The 16,980-nt window shown below is 46.6% G+C and overlaps 1 protein-coding gene across 4 annotated transcripts; it reads left to right on the top strand.

Moving 5' to 3' along the window:
• The first annotated feature begins 33 nt into the window (after positions 1 to 33).
• LRWD1 (leucine rich repeats and WD repeat domain containing 1) lies at positions 34 to 16,514 on the top strand. Of its 4 annotated transcripts, XM_059829445.1 has the most exons (17): positions 34 to 106; positions 1,293 to 1,434; positions 2,245 to 2,391; positions 4,575 to 4,809; positions 5,831 to 5,950; positions 7,443 to 7,595; positions 8,336 to 8,476; positions 9,123 to 9,464; positions 10,084 to 10,210; positions 10,454 to 10,563; positions 11,029 to 11,236; positions 12,788 to 12,860; positions 12,962 to 13,102; positions 13,760 to 13,857; positions 14,445 to 14,606; positions 15,391 to 15,515; positions 16,371 to 16,514. In XM_059829445.1, the coding sequence occupies exons 3-17, from the start codon at positions 2,312 to 2,314 to the stop codon at positions 16,509 to 16,511; spliced, it is 2,256 nt and encodes a 751-aa protein (XP_059685428.1). In that variant the 5' UTR covers positions 34 to 106; positions 1,293 to 1,434; positions 2,245 to 2,311; the 3' UTR covers positions 16,512 to 16,514. The 4 variants fall into 4 exon arrangements, with proteins under 4 accessions (XP_059685428.1, XP_059685429.1, XP_059685430.1 ...); XM_059829446.1 differs by lacking the exon at positions 1,293 to 1,434; XM_059829447.1 differs by lacking the exons at positions 34 to 106; positions 1,293 to 1,434 and adding an exon at positions 764 to 808.
• The last annotated feature ends 466 nt before the right edge of the window (positions 16,515 to 16,980 follow it).

Consider the following 16,980-nt stretch of genomic DNA (forward strand, 5'->3'; position numbering starts at 1 on the left):
GCCGAGGATACGGGCCCCCCCCCCCTCCTCCTCCTCCCTCCCTCCCGTCCTCCCTCCCTCCCGTCTCCTCTTCCTCCTCCCCTGCCGCGGCCCGGCCCGCTTCCAGGTGAGGGGAGCGGGGGGAGGCGCGGGGGCGGGCGGGGCGGTGGCGGGGCACACGGGCTCGGCGCAGGCCGCGCGGCCGGTCGTTCGGGTGAGCGGGGGTGGGGGCACACGGACTCGCTCTCCCAGCAGCCCCCGCGGCGCCGAGCAGCGGTGCGGGGCCCGGCCGCGCCGCGGTGCCTGCTGGGAGTTGTAGTTCCGCCGCCCAACGCACACCCCTGCGGGGGCGCCTCAGGCCGCGGCCGGTGCCGGCCCTCACCGCCGCCGCCGGGCTCGGGGCAGCCGGCGCCGCGCGGGGGCAGCGTGAGGCGGCGACCGCGGCCCAGAGCCGCACCTGGCCGCCTCGGCGCGAAGCCAGCGCCGCCGTCCCTGCCCGCGGGCGGAGCCGCGGCCTGCGCCCGCCAGCCGGTGCCCCGCGGCCCGGGCACGGCCCCGGGGCCGCCGCGGTCTGAGGGGCCGCCGCGCCGCCTCGCACCCGAGAGGCCATCCCTGGGTGAGCTGACAGGCCGGCCTCGTCCTTGTCGTCCCCAGCATGGCGGTGGTCGCGCTGCGGGCGTCGTGCGGCGGGTAGCGCCGGGCCCTGCTCGGTGTGGGCGAGGCGGCGGCCCGGCTGGTGCGGGGTAGTTAAAACTAAACTCGTCTTAATCTCTGCTGCGTTGGTCCGGCCTGAATCGACACCCTGCTGCGGGAGTGCCGACCCCGAGAGGTGCTGCTGGGGGGCAGGAGGAGGGTCGGCGGCCGCTTCTGGTGACGGCTCCCGGTTGGGCCGGGTGACGGCTCCCCGTTGGGCCGGGTGACGGGGCTCAGGCCCCGGGGTAACCGAACGTGCCTTCCGCAGCGTCGCCCGCGACATTGTGGTCCTGGGGCCACGTTACATCGAGGGCTTCCCCACAGCTTCTGCAGCATCATGGGTGACACAGCTGTGTCTGAGGTGTCCATGTGGTCAAAAAGAGGGTGATGGGAATATCTACCGTCATTGGCGTCAAATTTTCCTTATAGATACCAGAGCTGAGGGAGGTTTATTAGGTCCAGCGGGTGAGGGCCTGATCCTGTGGTTTGGCTTTCAGTGACAGCTCTGTCGCTTGAAGGATCAAATCCTGAACAGCTGCTGTTCAAACTGGTTTTCAGGCTCAACGCTCTTTACGCTGGTATGAAATACTCCATACGTGAAGGATTGTCCTTACTTACAGGTGTTACCAAAGCAGCGCCCCGTTGCTCATCAAACCCACCGGTCCAGGTGCTGTAGGCATGTTATGGTGCTGGAGTCAAGCCTAAGGACAGCTTAATGCCTCACGTCTTCCTGCAATTTACTGGAGTGGCGTTTAGGCAGCGGTGAGACTAACACAAAAAGACAGTAGCGAGCCTGGCCTTGGAGCTCTTTTATCTTTTATTTCCCTCCTTTGAATCTGTGTCAGAAAGAGTGGTAAGCCATGAACCAGTAATTTCATGAAGCTACTTTGGCCCTATCAGTGTTACTATTCTAAATACCAGTGTATCCGTGTGGGTGCGTGCACTATCCTATCCACAGCAATGCATGAAAACATCTGTTAATTACCAATAACATACAGAATGCTGATGACTTTTTTTCCTTGGTGAGGAAATTATGTAATTGATTGGTGGGTATTTACATTTCTGGGAATTAATTCAGTTTTCCAAAATTTTAGGGAATTTAGAAGTTGTCAGCTAAGAGCCTATCCATCTGGTCAGGCCAGCGAGAGCACAGTGTCATTTCCTTGGGAGGAAGACATTCACAACAGGTGTATTTATTCTTACTGTTGCTGTTTATTTGAAAGCGTGTTGGAGTTCTTGGAGCAGAGCCCTGTTGCTCAGGGAAGGTACAAACAGGTAACTGCGAGACTGCCCTAGTCCGGAGTGCCATCACCCCATGGACAGCTTTCATCTACAGCAAGTCTGTTGCTTTAATAGCCAAGGGAGGTGTCGCTGTTGTTTTGGAGATGGGTTGGGTCAGCGTGTGGGAGCGTGTGCCCAGCATAATAACAATCTCTGGTATTTTCATTTCAACCATGTAAAAAAGGCGACTTCAAACACAGCAGCAAAATCAGTAGCAAACTTCGTAACTTCCCCCCCCCCCTTTTGGAGTCAGTTGAAAGGACTTCCTCTTATTCCTGTTTGTTTTACCAGGAAGGTTACGAGAAGAGATCCTACAGCTGACTGATTAGTGATTCCAGCAGAGGGGTGGAGATTAAAAATGTCAAAAATTACTACAGAACTTCTTTTGGAAAGAGCGGTTCCAAGATCTACAAGGCTCCGAAAGATCGAGACGCTGAAGTAAGTGCAGACAGGCGCATGGAAAATTCCAGCTGAATTCAGCTTGAGCGATCCCTTTTTTTGTCTTTCTTCCCCTAAGCATTTTTACCGAAAAAAGAGAGATGGTTACAAAGCACAGAATGGGAGGTGGCATTCTCGATGCAGGATCAGTGAGCACTAGTGGAACTGCATTCACTAGATAGGTTATCAGCAGTTACCACCTCTTTTCACCATTTATATTACATGTATGCTGCCACCTTCTTTCTGTAAAACTGATTAAGGCTGGATCCTGATTTCCTAACCCTAAGATATACTCCCTACCCCCAAAACGCTTCTGTCTTTGCTAGCAATTGCATAACGTGAATAAGAGAATCTCTTCTGGCCTGGATTTTAGAGGATTTTAAAAATATTTTGGGCATTATTTCCCCTCCCTTTTCCTCTCCCTCCATCACTTTCCATCTCCTCTAAATCCAATTATGTTAGTATCTCAAACATTGCATAGAGGGAGAATAAACTCTGACACACTTAGAAACCACTAAAAACAGTTTTATTGCTCAGATCCTTAAGAGAGGTCATTGAAAATATGTGTCTTTCCAAATGTTTAACACAGTGGAATTTCGCTATTCCAGAGCTGGTCAATCTGAGTGACTCAGCTAGCCAATTTCTGGCTGGCGCCTTTGTTGTTTTTGTTGCTGATGTAAGAGTTTTGGGTTTCATATGTACTCTTTAAAGTTATTTATTTCTTTTCGTTTGTCTTGTGCTAAAATAATTGTTTTAAGAGAGAGACTCAAAAGCTTATCTGAAGAGTATAGGCTGCAGTAGTCTGGGTAACAAAGTGATGTTGAGATGTTTGAAGTAGTGAATTTCTAGAGTGTGGCTTTTTCCATGCAGCTTCATACCATGATTTTGAAAGATTATATATCAGAAAGTCCATTTGGGGAACACTGTGTTGAGTTTTTCCCCCAAAGTGACACTGTAGTCACACTCAGCTTTGCAGCCAGCTGAATTCTGTTCAGCCTTTCTTACATGCTTTGGCTGGTTGGTTAGACTTCTGAGATGACAAGTGAAGAAGTGGTCTTGCTTCCTAATTTTATTTACCTCATTTATTCACACTGCATTTAGATTTAGAAAGCCTTTTTTTACTAATCATTAGAGATGGAGATTCTGTTTGTTAAAGGAACTCAGGCTCATGTCCTCAAGAGATGTTGGCTGCCAGGACTAGAAGCTCCCTCTGGAGCTCAACTAAATGATCTAATCAAATCTAAATGACCCTTCTTATAATATGCAGATTTCACTTTCTTGCAGAGAAGGGGTATTTTTTTTTCCCCTCACAAATATTGTACCACTTCCTCTTTCAGGACAGAATGCTTCTATTTTGACAGCAGCCTTAGGATTTTTTTAGGTAGATTTCTGTATTTGCCACTGGAAGTTTTTGCAGCAAAATTCACGGTGAAAGAAATGGAAAAAACACTTTTTTTGTGAAGTTAGTTCTTTGAAAACAGACAAATTATTTGGGGACCTACTCTGCACTTGGCCTGGACTTAACTTCTAATGCAGAGAAGAAAAGTTTTGAGGCAGATCAGCAAACTGATCCAATTTGCCACATTGTTGTGTGAATGCAAGTGTCAGCATGAAGTGAGGGGGAGGACAGGACTAGCCTTTTGGAATCACCATAGTCTTATATTGCTTACAACAGTTGTGAGATGGTGATTTCTAAAAAATGAGTTGAATAATTAATCTAGTGCATTCTGTGGGCAGGGTGGGCTGATGGTGTAGTGAATAAATGTCTTGTATTGCCACAGCTTGTTTTGTTGAATTTTACGTTGCGAAGGAATAAAGTACCAAAATTCTTAGAGGTGTAGTAATTTTTTTCTACAAACAAGAACTTTTTCGGTGATTCACTGCTCGCAGCCAGCTCTGTTACCTGCAGGAGGTTTATCTGGATTGCAGGTTAATGGTACTGCAAATACTTTGGTAGCCTTGAGTCTCTGATGCTGTCTGTTAGCTCAGACACATCACCTTTTCCATGTATGTGTGCTTACAGTCCAGAATGCTGCAGACAAGAAAAAGCAGGTTTGGTCAGATTTACCCAGTGAGTTGTGCTAGACTGATAGGTGCCACCAGGTGGGACCTTGTATCCTGTGAAAGTCAGCACTTCTTTTTCCAATGAACTGCAGATAGTTCATGTTCTCTTTTATTTTCAGCCTGTCCAAGCTGCAATTGAAGACTGGAGACTTAGACCCGCGTTTGTTTTCCCGTCTGAGGCATCTGCAGAAACTAGATCTCTCTGATAATTTACTGGACAAATTTCCCAACAGTCTAACCCTGCCTGATCTGCGTGTCCTAAACTGCAACAACAACAAACTGGAAGATGTAACTGCGCTGAAACAGTTCCCTCTGCTCGAGGAGCTAACCTATGAGAACAATGTCTACTTGACAGTGAGTTGCCTCCCATCCTTACAAGCTGAGCATTAAATAGAGGGGGAAACAAAGAGCAGTTATGCCTAGTTCTTACATGTTTCTTAGGCAGCAAGACTTAGGGCATCTGAGAAAGCAGCCGGTCTTTTTGTACCCCTTCACCAGTTTGTGCCTCTATTTCCCAATCTGCAGAAGTGACTTGCTCAAAACCACTCAGGTATTAAAATCTGGGTATCTTGAACTCCTGATTCTCCAGGCCAGAGTCCCATCTTAAGTAGCTTATCAGGCAGATATCTTATGCTCATGCTTGCATAAAATACAGTAATGACTGTGTACAAATGTCCTTCTTATGTGCTGGTTTTAGTGCCTCTTGTGCTCTGGAAGAGCAGACTTGGTCCTCTGGTGAGGGGTTAAACTTGGGTGATTAGTCCAGTTTAGGTTTTCTGACTTCTTCCAAGAGGCTCTGCTGACTGTACAGTTTAAGCATCCAAAACTGTAATTTTACTTGTGCTTTAAACTGGCATCAGCCACCCATCGCTGTCCCCAGGTGCTTATTTGCTGTTGCATGCTGGCAGAAGTATACGTGTGGCTGTATGGTAAACTGGATTGGGGAACTGGTCTGACCCAAAACGCACCTGACCCAAAGAAGCCCTGCTGGTATTCGTTTACTGTAAGCAGGGCAGGTCTTCCTCTGTGTTAGATGCTCACTCAGAGTTAAAGGATGTGGACAGAATACCCTGCATGGCACTCAGGCCAGAGCAGATGAGCCTGCTTACACTGCCACCACCTTGTGTTGGATGTTAGTACTGCCTAAGTGTGAGGCAGGTCTTTTGTCTGCAGTCTAAGATCCCAACTCATAGGAGAACGTTAATTTACAACTAAAAGGTTATATTCAAGTCAGAAACGCTGAGAAGATTTTATGAAATGGCTTTTCCTGACTAGATATATTCTTCTCACCCTTAGCTGTATTTTAATAAAGGACTAAAGCTAAAGCAAGTACCATGTGTACAATTTTTGTAACTCTGATGTCTTCTCTTTCTAGCTCAACGATGACTATAAAGTAATGTTTCTTTTGCAAAATCTTCGGCTACTCAATGGCAAGGATATAACCAAACTGGCTAATCATGTGAGGCGTGTCAATAGTCGTAAGCTCACCAGCAAGGTAAAATGTGTGATATTTTCTTAAACTCTAAACACCTGAGAAGTAACTAAATATTGTGCTCAGTTTAAAGACAGAGTTGAAAACACACATCAAATGGTTAACAATAATTCTGGTATGATCTGAGCACAGCCCGCAGTATGGGCCACCGAGTAAATGTCTTACTGCTGCTTCCTCTGGTCACTGCTTGCATTTGCTCTGCCTGTTCTGTGTAGGCAACTTCTGCCTTCAGCTTCTGTCACAGGAGCAGGGCCTACAAGGTCTGTGTCTGACCTAGTTTTTCAGGTCACTCCGACCATCATTCAAAAATGGGAGAAGCCTGGTGCTGACATAACATACTGCCTCCCCATCTGATTTACGTTACTGTCCTGGCCCCAGGAATGGGGAGCACAAAACCAAGCTCAGGATAATCTTGCTTTTTCCAGCATAGACCGGGAACAAGGATTTGTTCTTTCTTCTTCAGCTCTGCATGTTTGGAACTATATTTTCACTCATTTATGTACACAGTTCAGCTCTTGACAGATTGTCGCCACAAAGCATGTTGTGATCTTGAGCAAAATTATTGTTCTATTATGAAAAAAGGGTTTTCTTTGTGCAGTACTGCTCTTACCATTTGTATTCTAGTTAGTTGATCTTGTTAATTCCTTCTGTGTAGCAGTGGTGGAGAGATCAAATACTGAAGACTGGGATGGCTTATTGTGCTAAGTGTTATCTGTGTAATGCCTTGTACCTCAAAGGGTCTTGGTGAGGACTCCTCAGCTTCTTGTCCTCCAGGCAACTGGCCATGGTCGGCTGTTTAATGAGACACCAAATGCTCCCCCACGCTGTTCATTTTGTGCTGGTGTCTGTGCCCCAGATACCTTTCCCTGATGGTATTGCTTTGTACCTGGCTGCGCAGTTCTTACTGCTGTGTCTAAATATAAAATGTCTGTTGGGTCCAAATGCTTATGGATGTGTTACTACCCACTAGAAACTCTCAGATGGGAAACTGTGCTGGTAGGTGAGCATCTGCACGATTGCGCCCACAGTTCAGAAGCCTTTTGGAATCAAGGTATCTTTATAAATGGGGATGACGTGCACCAGTCCTGCTCACGCACGCACTTGAACTACAAGAAATCTCAAGCATCCCCGTTATCCTGTGCCTTTTATAATAAATTAATTACCTCTTAGGTACTCGCTGTTAGTAGGGCACAGTGTAAGACTCCTTAAGACCATTTGCTGTGGATCCAGAGACATGAAATCAGGCATTGCTTTGGGTCCATGTTGACGGTATCTGCTTAGCCACACTCACTTAAGCTTGGTTCAGAGGAATTGGGTTTTTTGTTAGCTGAAGTCATAGTTTGAACACCGAGAAAATAAAAGGAAGCAGTGCCACCATGTAGGTAGCAGGGCCTCAGGGTTGGCAAGTTCTTAAATGCTTTCACAAGTACTCTTGCACTTTTCTGCTCTGGTTTTCTCTAGTATTCTGTTCAATAAACTCAGTCCTTCCGCCTAGGTTACTGCTCACTGGGAAAAATTCTTCCGTGACCAACTTCCTGAGAAATACACAGCTGAGCAAGTGAAGTCCATCAAGAAAAAGTTCCTGAAGTCAGTACAAACCAATGTAGTATATGGACCCAGCTCACTCAGTGAATTCACCCGCTGGCGGGTAGGTTACGTTTCACTTACCCTTCTCTTCTTCAGGCAAGGACTGCGCAAGCCTGATTCTGAACGGATTTGATTAAAACGCTCTATGGATTTGGGTTCAGGGTATCAGGGCTCTTGCACACAGGTGGTAGCACTTTTTCTGGTTTTCTTTAGTGCTTTGTTAAGCAGTTACAGAAGCATTAGGACTAAACGTGCACCAAATTGCAATGACTGTCATTAAACATTGTTTTTTTAATTCATAAGCAATAATGATACTTGTACTAATTAACCAGACTGCAGTATCCTTAGTACTTAATTATTTGCAAATAACTCTAATGGTAACCTTTAGTCTTGATGGAGGCTGTATGAAAGGAGAAAAGATAATGACAGTACTGTAGTTACTCCCGGGGGGAAAGATACCATTTTGTTCATAATGTATATTTTAATTGTATGTGCATACATACAACTGAGGCTTCCATCTCTCCTTCATCTTGTTTCATTGCTGTGCTGCTGTTTTTGCAAACGTGTACCCTGGATGCCCATGACAAAGTGAAGTTCTTGGGTCATGTCATGTCAGCAGAGGATTTGGCCTGCTGGGCTGTCAGCTGAGGACTCCTCCATCACTTGTGAAATTCACGTAGGATAGTGGAAGCAGATATTAAAAACTCAGCAAAGCAGCTCTTGTCATTACACATGAGAGTTTGACTGCTGTTGCTTTTTGTCTCTTCTATTTTTTTATATATCCACATATTTGCTTCTAAGGTGAAAATGATTGCAGAAGAGTTTTTGGCGTACTCACTGGGTCTGGAGTTAAACACAGATGCTGAAACAGAGGAAAAGATGGATGAGAATGAGGAAGAAAGTACAGAAAGCCCCAGGGAAGCTGCAGAGGACGTCGGTCAGGTAGGTGATTTTTCCAGTTACATTAACAATGCCCTTTTTATTTCTTACGAATTCAGTAGCACTTGTCGGTTTACATTTATGACCCTTTGGTAACTGTAGGGGCGGTCTCAGGCTCCAGCCTGTATTCAACAGCTGAGACTTGTTCTTTATGGCCAGATTGAAACTTTCCAGCCATGTGAATGTTGAATTGCTCTCCAAGAGGAGAGAGCTTCCATTCTGATAGGAATCCTAAAAGATTTCATGAGTATAGTCCTACTGACTCCACCTCTCCTTAAGGAAGGGATATTTTTAATGAGAGAACTGGGCTGATGTATGGCCAGACTGTGATGGTGCTTGCCTTCTTTGAAATGGCTGCAGACTGAACACATCCAGTCCATGGGCCAGATTTGTTTTTCCACATCATATGTAAATCACAAGTAACTGGGACAAGGGAAGGGAGATGAAAATGAGGCTGGCTGTGTGATTTTCATTAGCTTCTGCCTCTAGGAACTCTGCAGCTCTGGGCTGTCTGATTCTTGGAACCCAGTCTGTAACCATGGGAGGGTACCTGCATTGGAATAATTAATATCTCTGACTTGCAAATCGTCTGCACATCTCGGGGAAGCTAGAAACCTTCTGCAGAAACTGACAATGATGTGCCTTATAGGTCACGGTAACACCCAGCAAGAGGAAAAGAAATAATTCAAAAGCAGGCTCTGGAAACAAGAGGTCCAAGTCCCAGGCAAACACCAAGGAGGAGGCTGTAGTTAATCGCAGAAAGTCCAGTCATGTGCAGGATGACCCAGCTCCTGATAAACCAAGAACATCGAACCAGCCAGCCAAAGAGGCAACCCCCGAGCAGGGAGCTGAAGGGACGCATAAGAATGGAGAGCAGTTTCCCAAGGGGCAAAGCAACAGAAGATCCAGCCAGCTGACGGGGGAACAGAAAAGCCAGGAGCAGGACAATGGAGTTGTTAGCTTGACCCCAGTGAAGAACTCCAAGGGCAAGGTATGTTCATCAGCCCCCTTGGGACTGGCTTTCGGCTTGTTGATTTGGTGGGAGGAGCCGCATTCAGATTTCATCAGAGCTCTACACGGCTTGGTGCTCATAGTTGGCCAGATATATTGTGATATACGGTTTTTGGTTTGTTGTTGTTGTTTTAAATCTCTCAGAGACATGAGGGAAGGCCCCCCCACGGAGACAGTGAATCCCCTTCAGGGGATGGATGGACCAGCGCTCTGAGGTGGTGCACTGAAAGCCTGTTCTTAGAAATGGGGCTGGCATGACTTGCTCTCAGGTCAAACTGGTGGCTGCATGGGGAAAGGTGTTTCCCCCTCAGCTCAGACCAGTGGGGATCTAAAGGGTTTTTCACATCTCTCTGCAGCAGGAAATGGGGTTCACTGCTGGGGTCTGCTGGGCACATCTTTTCTAAACAGTTGCCTGCTGGTTTAGGAGTCTTGAGCATTAGCGGCACCTCAGTCTCTCCTGTTGTCTGTAGCACAGAAGGGCTGAAAAATACTTCAGTTTAACATGGATCGCTGTGTTAAGTAGAGGGTTCTGTCAAGGCAATCACAGGAAAACTGCTGTCAGGGGAATGAATTTTCTAAATGTGGATGGTTTATTGTAGGAGGATGTCAGTGCAGAGCCATTGCATTTTCTTCAGTGTCACAGTAAAGGCAACAGCCGCGAGGATTTTAAAACGCAGCTCTGGTCCTGTGTCTTCGAACCATTGCTAGACTGTGGAGCCAGGAAAGGTGAGCTCTTAAAGAGGTTTGCAGGATTCCCAGAACCACCTGGCTCTGGAATCCCAGCGGACTCCATGCGTTAGACCCCTGCTCCTTCAAGCTGTAGTCTCCGTTGTCAGGAAGAGACTTGCTTACATACTTCTTTGACTTTGAAAACAGGAGACTGGAAGAGCACCAGGCAGTGATAAGTTGCAGTCTTCATGTGTTATCTGTGAACCTGGGAACTTCTCACCTATTCTTTTCATCTTTCAGATCCCATTGTGAGCTCCTCCAGAACTGTGGCAACATGTGGAGGGGAATCCGTCTGTCTGATTGATTGTGAGACGGGGACGGTGCTGAAAAAGTATAAGGTGGCTACAGAGGTAGGTTGCAAGTGGGAAGAATAAGCATTGAATGGAAATACCATGATCCATTATAATTACATACATGTATACATATTACAAACAGTTCTGAAAGGGTTTCAAGCGTTAGCGTGGACAGGTCTTAAAAGGATGAAGATAGATAGTAAACATTTCTTGCTTATCCTTTTAGCCTGCTTTGGTTTTATTTTTTTATTGGTTTAAAAGATTAGTCTGCCTCTCTTCTCCTCACACAGGCATATGTATGTGTATCTAGGCTGCTAAGACCGCTTGACGACATAGAGGAATAAGCATTCTCTTTTGATAGTTTGTGTTCTTCCGAGGGTTGTTTTGAGATTCGATGCTCTGGCTCGAATAGTCGTGTCCTTTCACCTGAAGAGCTCTCCTGATAGTTGACTTATCTCTGAGCTAACAGCCATCCTGCTGGCTGTTCTCTTCCATGCTATTCTTGGTTTCTTTCTATCCTAGGAGTTTTTCAGTGTTGCATGGACAACCCTCACAATGGTAATCAGTGACAGTCGGAAAAAATCTCATAATATCTTGGCGGCTGCTGGGAGGAGAGGGATTGTCAAACTGATTCATGTGGCGGCTGACTTCTGCTACGGAGAGATAAAGGCTCATAAAAAGCCCATTGCTACTGTCTGCTTCAGCCCAACCCACGAAACTCACCTCTTCAGTAAGTCTCTGGTTCAGAATCTCTTTAGCTTTAGTACCTAACATAGAAAAGGCTGGGCTTCCTTAACAAGGGGAATTGGCACCAATGCAAGCAGGTGTGGGTAGGGACTGCACACACATACAAAAAGCATGGACAGACAGCATGGAGAGAGCATTGTTAGACTCATATGGCAGTAATCTACAGAAGGTACAAATTGTTTCAGCCACAGAGCCTGACTCTTCAGCTGAGGTGCAGCAGCTCCTGTTTCTCGGTAGCTCTTAGGGTAGCTGTTGTGCACGCATTAGCCACAAACAAGCCCAGTAGTGGATCCGTTCTGCAGGGATGACTAAGAATGATAGCCAGAGCAGGCTGCTGGGGGCTAGGCAGCGAGCGGTCAGCTGGCAGGGCTCTCATCAAGCCTGGCAGCAGGGGCAATGCAGCATATAATGGGCTGTTGGATTTCATTTTTTCCAACGAGCAAAACTATGCACTTAATTGCTTTTGAATAAAGGAAGATTTTTTTGATTTCTGTGCCTCGTCAGAAATTTTTATCCAGGTCCTGATGTAGAAGAGAGCTTTGCCACAGCAGGACCCACAGAGGCTGAGGCTTACAGACTGGTGGGAAGTGAACCATCGTATTACAAATTACAGCTGCATTGTCAGGGCTGTAAAGTAAGCTGTTAGAGAGCCATTTGTACCACACCTGCACTCCACAGCACATTGTTTCTCTTGCCTACAACTACCCACATCCTGGAGTGGTTAGAGTGCTACATGAACCATTGAAAGTGGCATTTTTTTAAAACATGGGTATCTGTAGTGGACACTTCTCAAGAAGCAGCTCAAGAGTGCAAAAAGCTGAAGCCTAGAGGGATAAGGAGGTTCATAGCACATCCACATAATGGCGTGGACAGCAAGGCTCGTTATATCGCATAGAAAAATTTATAGTAATGAAGCAAATGTCTCTGCATGCTGGTTTGGGGACTGGACACTAACCCGTTTACTCTGAGTTTGAGGGATGCCATCTGATTAGGATCCAAATTACTCTGAGTAATCTATTAGTGTTGTTTCTGGTATCAGTATATCAGCTTGGTGACAAAAACATTAAAAAAAAGTCTTTCTTTCACACTTTGTGTCAGTGCCTAACTTTCCCAATGGGAGCTGCTGTGGATGTGAACACAGTAAGCTGTGGATATGTGGAATAAAGTGGCTTCTGCCTGAGAGTAGAGGTTGGAGCTCATATTTTAGATCCCAGTAGAACCCATGACCAGAAACATGAGCTCGAAGGGGCACTAATTAATGACCAGGAATCATCACCAGGGAACAAACTTTCTTTCATCTGCTCCTCTTAGAGCACAAGATAAGAATTCAAATTACTGACCGTGCATGTTTGAGAATGTCTGTGAAGTGGTGTTGAGCCAGGAGCCTCGGTGACTGCTGCTGTGCTTTAATGAGCTCTCTGATGCCACAGGCTTAGAGTGTTGCAGCCTGTGACACAGGTAGAATTGCCAGCTAGCACAAGAAGAGCCAGATGAGCAGCGGTGTCACTACCTGCTTCTCTTCTGTGTCCCACAGCTGCATCCTATGACAAGCGAATTGCACTCTGGGATATTGGGATTCCAGACTGTGACTACAATTTCAAAGCAAGGTAAAGGTTCAAAAATGAGATGTGGCCAGTCAAGGAGCCTATAACTATCACTTCGCAGCACCACTTAACTGCTTGTTCTTTCTTTTTTTTTATTTTTTTAGCCAGCTGCTGGTGCTGGAAGCACTTTCCATTCCCTTACGGATTGCCCTGGTCCCCACCTGCCCAGATCAGTACCTGCTGGCTGGCTGTGAAGACGGCTGCTTTGCCTGGAATATAAAACTGGATAAGGAACAAAAAAGCAGGTGAGAACCAAAAGTTGGGTAGTCCTAGCACGCTTTATTTCTAACCGAGGAGGTCTGAGCAAGAAAAGCAGCATGTCCTACCAATCTTAAAACATACTCCCCTTCCCATAGTGGCAAGAAAAAATACTAACATGATGTTAAAGGAGGGGTCAAAGCTAGCAGCCCTGAGCTTGTATTGATGCTCCAGTCTACAAGTGTTGCAGGCTGCTTTGAAGGAGGGCTGACAGGAGTGTAATACAATACCCTAAAACCTAAGGGCGTATCATCTTTAAGTAGTGTAAGGGAGTGTAAATTCTTGGATCGAGTTCCAGTCTCACAGAGAGGCCTACCCTGCTTCTGGTACACGAGGTTACCCAGGAAACTGGCACTCTGTGGGAACACAGGAAAAAAACTACAAGAAAGAAGCAAGTGAAGTGGTGCCCTGCTGACGTGTACTAATCTTGCTGCCTAGAAAAACAGATGAAGTAATACTTAAGCAAATGGACTTCTGCTGTGTTAATAAACCCAGGTGGCTGAAAGCGTAAGTTCAAGTGGGAATTCATCAGAATTTGGCAAGACTCACTAACACAGGACTTTCCTTCTGGGTTCTGTACCTGAGTGCCCTTCTAGTGCTGCCCATTCAGGACTTGACTCATTTCACTCTTTCCCCTACTCTAGGTCTTTTGAAGCCGTATTCCAGTTTCCTGATGAGGATGGAGGCATGACAACATCTCACAGAGTTGATGGTTTGGCTTTTCTGAATGATGATGTCGTTGGTGAGTATAAACACAACAGCCCAATCCAGAAAAACAGTCAGGCACCTCAGCGTGTGGCAGGCTGAAGCCAGCATGATGAGCAGAGCGACTGAATGGGGTGTGACTGCCTCTTCTTTAGATTTTTGGGGGCTACAGAGAATGGAGTTGTCTCCCAGAGTCACTTATCTTTCCCTAAAGTGTGGGCTAGAGGTACAAACCCATGTCTGAGCAGGACTGGAAATCAGATGGACCCATCCCCGAGAGCACGCTTGGCCGAGCAGCGCCAAAGTGGAAGGGAGGAGAGCTCCTGTCGGCTCCAGGGCTGCTGGTGGCAGCAGTATTTTTGTGCAGGGGAGTTAGCGGTTCCCATATCTGGGAGGGCTTTCTGATTGTTCTACAGTTCAGGAACATAAGCATGGGACTGAAAAATCCCTCTGCAGCCTCCAATTATCCTGAAATAAGGTTAAGGAGGTTGGAAACAGTTGCTGCTGGTATCGGGTCCCACGTCTGAAAAGCCACCTTCTGGATGGACGACCTTTGCCAGAGGGCAGCCTTTGCCTTGAGGCATTTCACTTCTCAACAACTGACACAGCCTCTCCCCTCCCTAGTTTCCAAGAGCTCTAAACCGGGATGCATATACGTATGGAGCTGGACTCGGTCTTTTGACGCAAAGGGGAAAGGATGCCAGCGAACGGTATCTGCAGTTATTCTAGCTGAGCTGGAGTGGTCCATGACAGACCTGTCCTACCTGACGCTCAGCACCTGCCCAGGTAGGCAGCACCCTTCCTGGGGGCAAGCAGTGAGGCTGCACCAGTCACTGCAGCAGAGATGGCCGCGCGGATCAAGATTTACTTTGACCAGTTGGGCACGCCTTCCCTCTCACCCCTCATAGGAGCCCCTGGTTGGAGGCAGAGGCCTGGATCTCAGTCCCCTCCTCAGCCTCCCCCCTGCAAGCACCACAAGCCCTCCACCCCCTGCACTGCAGCTCCAGCACAGTGCAGCAACAGCTGTATATAAATAATTAAAAGTAATACATCAATGCAGCTATACTACCTGTCTTACAGTGGGGGAACAGCTCAGGCTTACAGCATTACACCGACCACACAGTGCCAACACGGTCTTCCTTGTACAGGTCTTCAAAGCACACAGATCTAACGGCTTGGCCTGTAGCTTTTCTAGAGCCATTTTAATGCTTACTGCCTCGGAAGTCAGGGGTCGGAGTTCCACACACAGGGCAGCTGGCTTTGAAGACTAACAAGGAATAAACAAACCTGATCTGATTGCCACTTTCCAAAACCAGAAAGTCTGAAACAGTCAGAAGAAATGCCAAAACATTTATCACTAGCTTTTCTGTACTAGAGTAAGATCGCTGATTTATCTTCAAATTTTTCAGAGCGAGGTAGATTAATATATTTGTGCTAGAAAGAGAACTTTGCTAAGAAGTATGACATCCTCCCCTGGGATCCTACAGGCACTGTCCCAAGCTCTGCTTTTATAGAGGCGTGGACTGTCAGTTCCCCACTCCTTTTCCAGCTTCTTCTTTTGGTCTTACAGCAAAAGACTACGTGTTCTGTGGTGATGAGAAGGGAAGTGTGTGGATGTACAACCTCTCAAACCACACCACAGCGTGGAGCTCCGCAAAGGGCAAACGCTCAGACAAGAGGATCCCTCCCACACAGGTAAGTTTCCTTCGCCCTTTGGGGCTGAGCAGGGCCACCCTCCCTCCCCAGGTGAGCTGTCCCCGAGTCTCCTGGGCAGATTTACACCAGAACACGCCCAGTATTTTCTATACCTAACACGTACAAGCAATTAAAAGCAGTATCTCCAGAGCGTGACCAAGGCCATCTTTCAAATCTTGCGCAAACACAACTGTGACAGGAATTAGGAGCTGTAAGCAAGTCTGTTTGCTCCTGCGTTTTGCAGCTTGGCAGCTTTGCCTAGCAGAAGGGCCCTCTCTAAAAAATTGGTGGTAAAACTGGAGAGCCCAACAATACAAGCATACAGGCACCACAGGCATCAGTTCCCTGAGGGCCTCGCTGCTTCTATGTGCTCACACCACCTTTTTTTTTTTTTCGGCTTGGCATTTCCCTGGCCTCTGGAGGTAGTTCTCTTTTGGGCAGTTACTGTTCCCTTGCATGGTGAAGGCTCTGAAAGGACACTCACACACACAAAGGCTCTCACTCGAGCATGGTCTTGAGCTATCGTAATATATAGGTATGACGCGACCTAGTGTTCCATAAACTTTTTACAAGCGTATGGCCCAAGTCAACAGTCAGTTCCCGCTGCTTTCACTTTTTCCTTTCTCATCAAATCCCTCTGCGTTAAACCCTGCTCCTTTAGGAGCTACTGCTCCTAATCATGAAGCTGCACCTCCTCCCTCAGAAAGGGGAAGAGCCTTTTATTCAGCTTCCCCAGGGAAGCAGATTCCAGAGAGACCCAATCATCAAACCAGGCCTTGCAGTAATTAACATCCTCCCACCTTCAGAGACAATACCACCCTGCCTTTTCCCACCCAAACTCTGTTCTCCTCCTAGATTCTCAAGTGGCCAGAGCTTCGAGCGAACGGGGAGCAGCTGGCTGAAGTCCTAATAAACAACGTGGTATCAGACCCTACTTTTACTTACCTTGTTGTTCTAACTAGTGTGAACATAACAGCAATTTGGAAGAAGTCATAGTTCCTTGTAACACAGTTTCATTCCCGTGCTTTGAAATAGTGCAGTATTAGTGACTGTTACCCACATAACCATTCAGTTTTCTAGACCAGCTATTAGGTGCAAGAGGAAAAAAAAAAAAAAAAAGCAAGAGTTTGTTAAAGTTGTCAAGTCATTGTAAACATCTGGTTTCTTTTACTGTAAGTTTTCACAATTTGTGCGTTTGTTTTATAGAAATGACACTTAATAAAACAAAATACCAATCCACCTGGCAGTGCCTAGACTTCTTGAAAAGGAAAAGCAGAGAGTTCATCTACCGCTCTCACTCAGCAGCTTCTCGTTCTGGAATTACACTCATAATAAGCTTGCCAACAGCCCAGTACAAGTATTTGCCTTAAGGCTCCAATTAGGAAAGTAGAAATCATTTTAATGACTTACTTATACATCAAATCAAACAAGACATTTATCCCCTTGGCTAAGTGCATCTCTGGTA

This window comes from Gavia stellata, chromosome 25, assembly GCF_030936135.1.
Source record: "Gavia stellata isolate bGavSte3 chromosome 25, bGavSte3.hap2, whole genome shotgun sequence".
Taxonomy (NCBI): domain Eukaryota; kingdom Metazoa; phylum Chordata; class Aves; order Gaviiformes; family Gaviidae; genus Gavia; species Gavia stellata.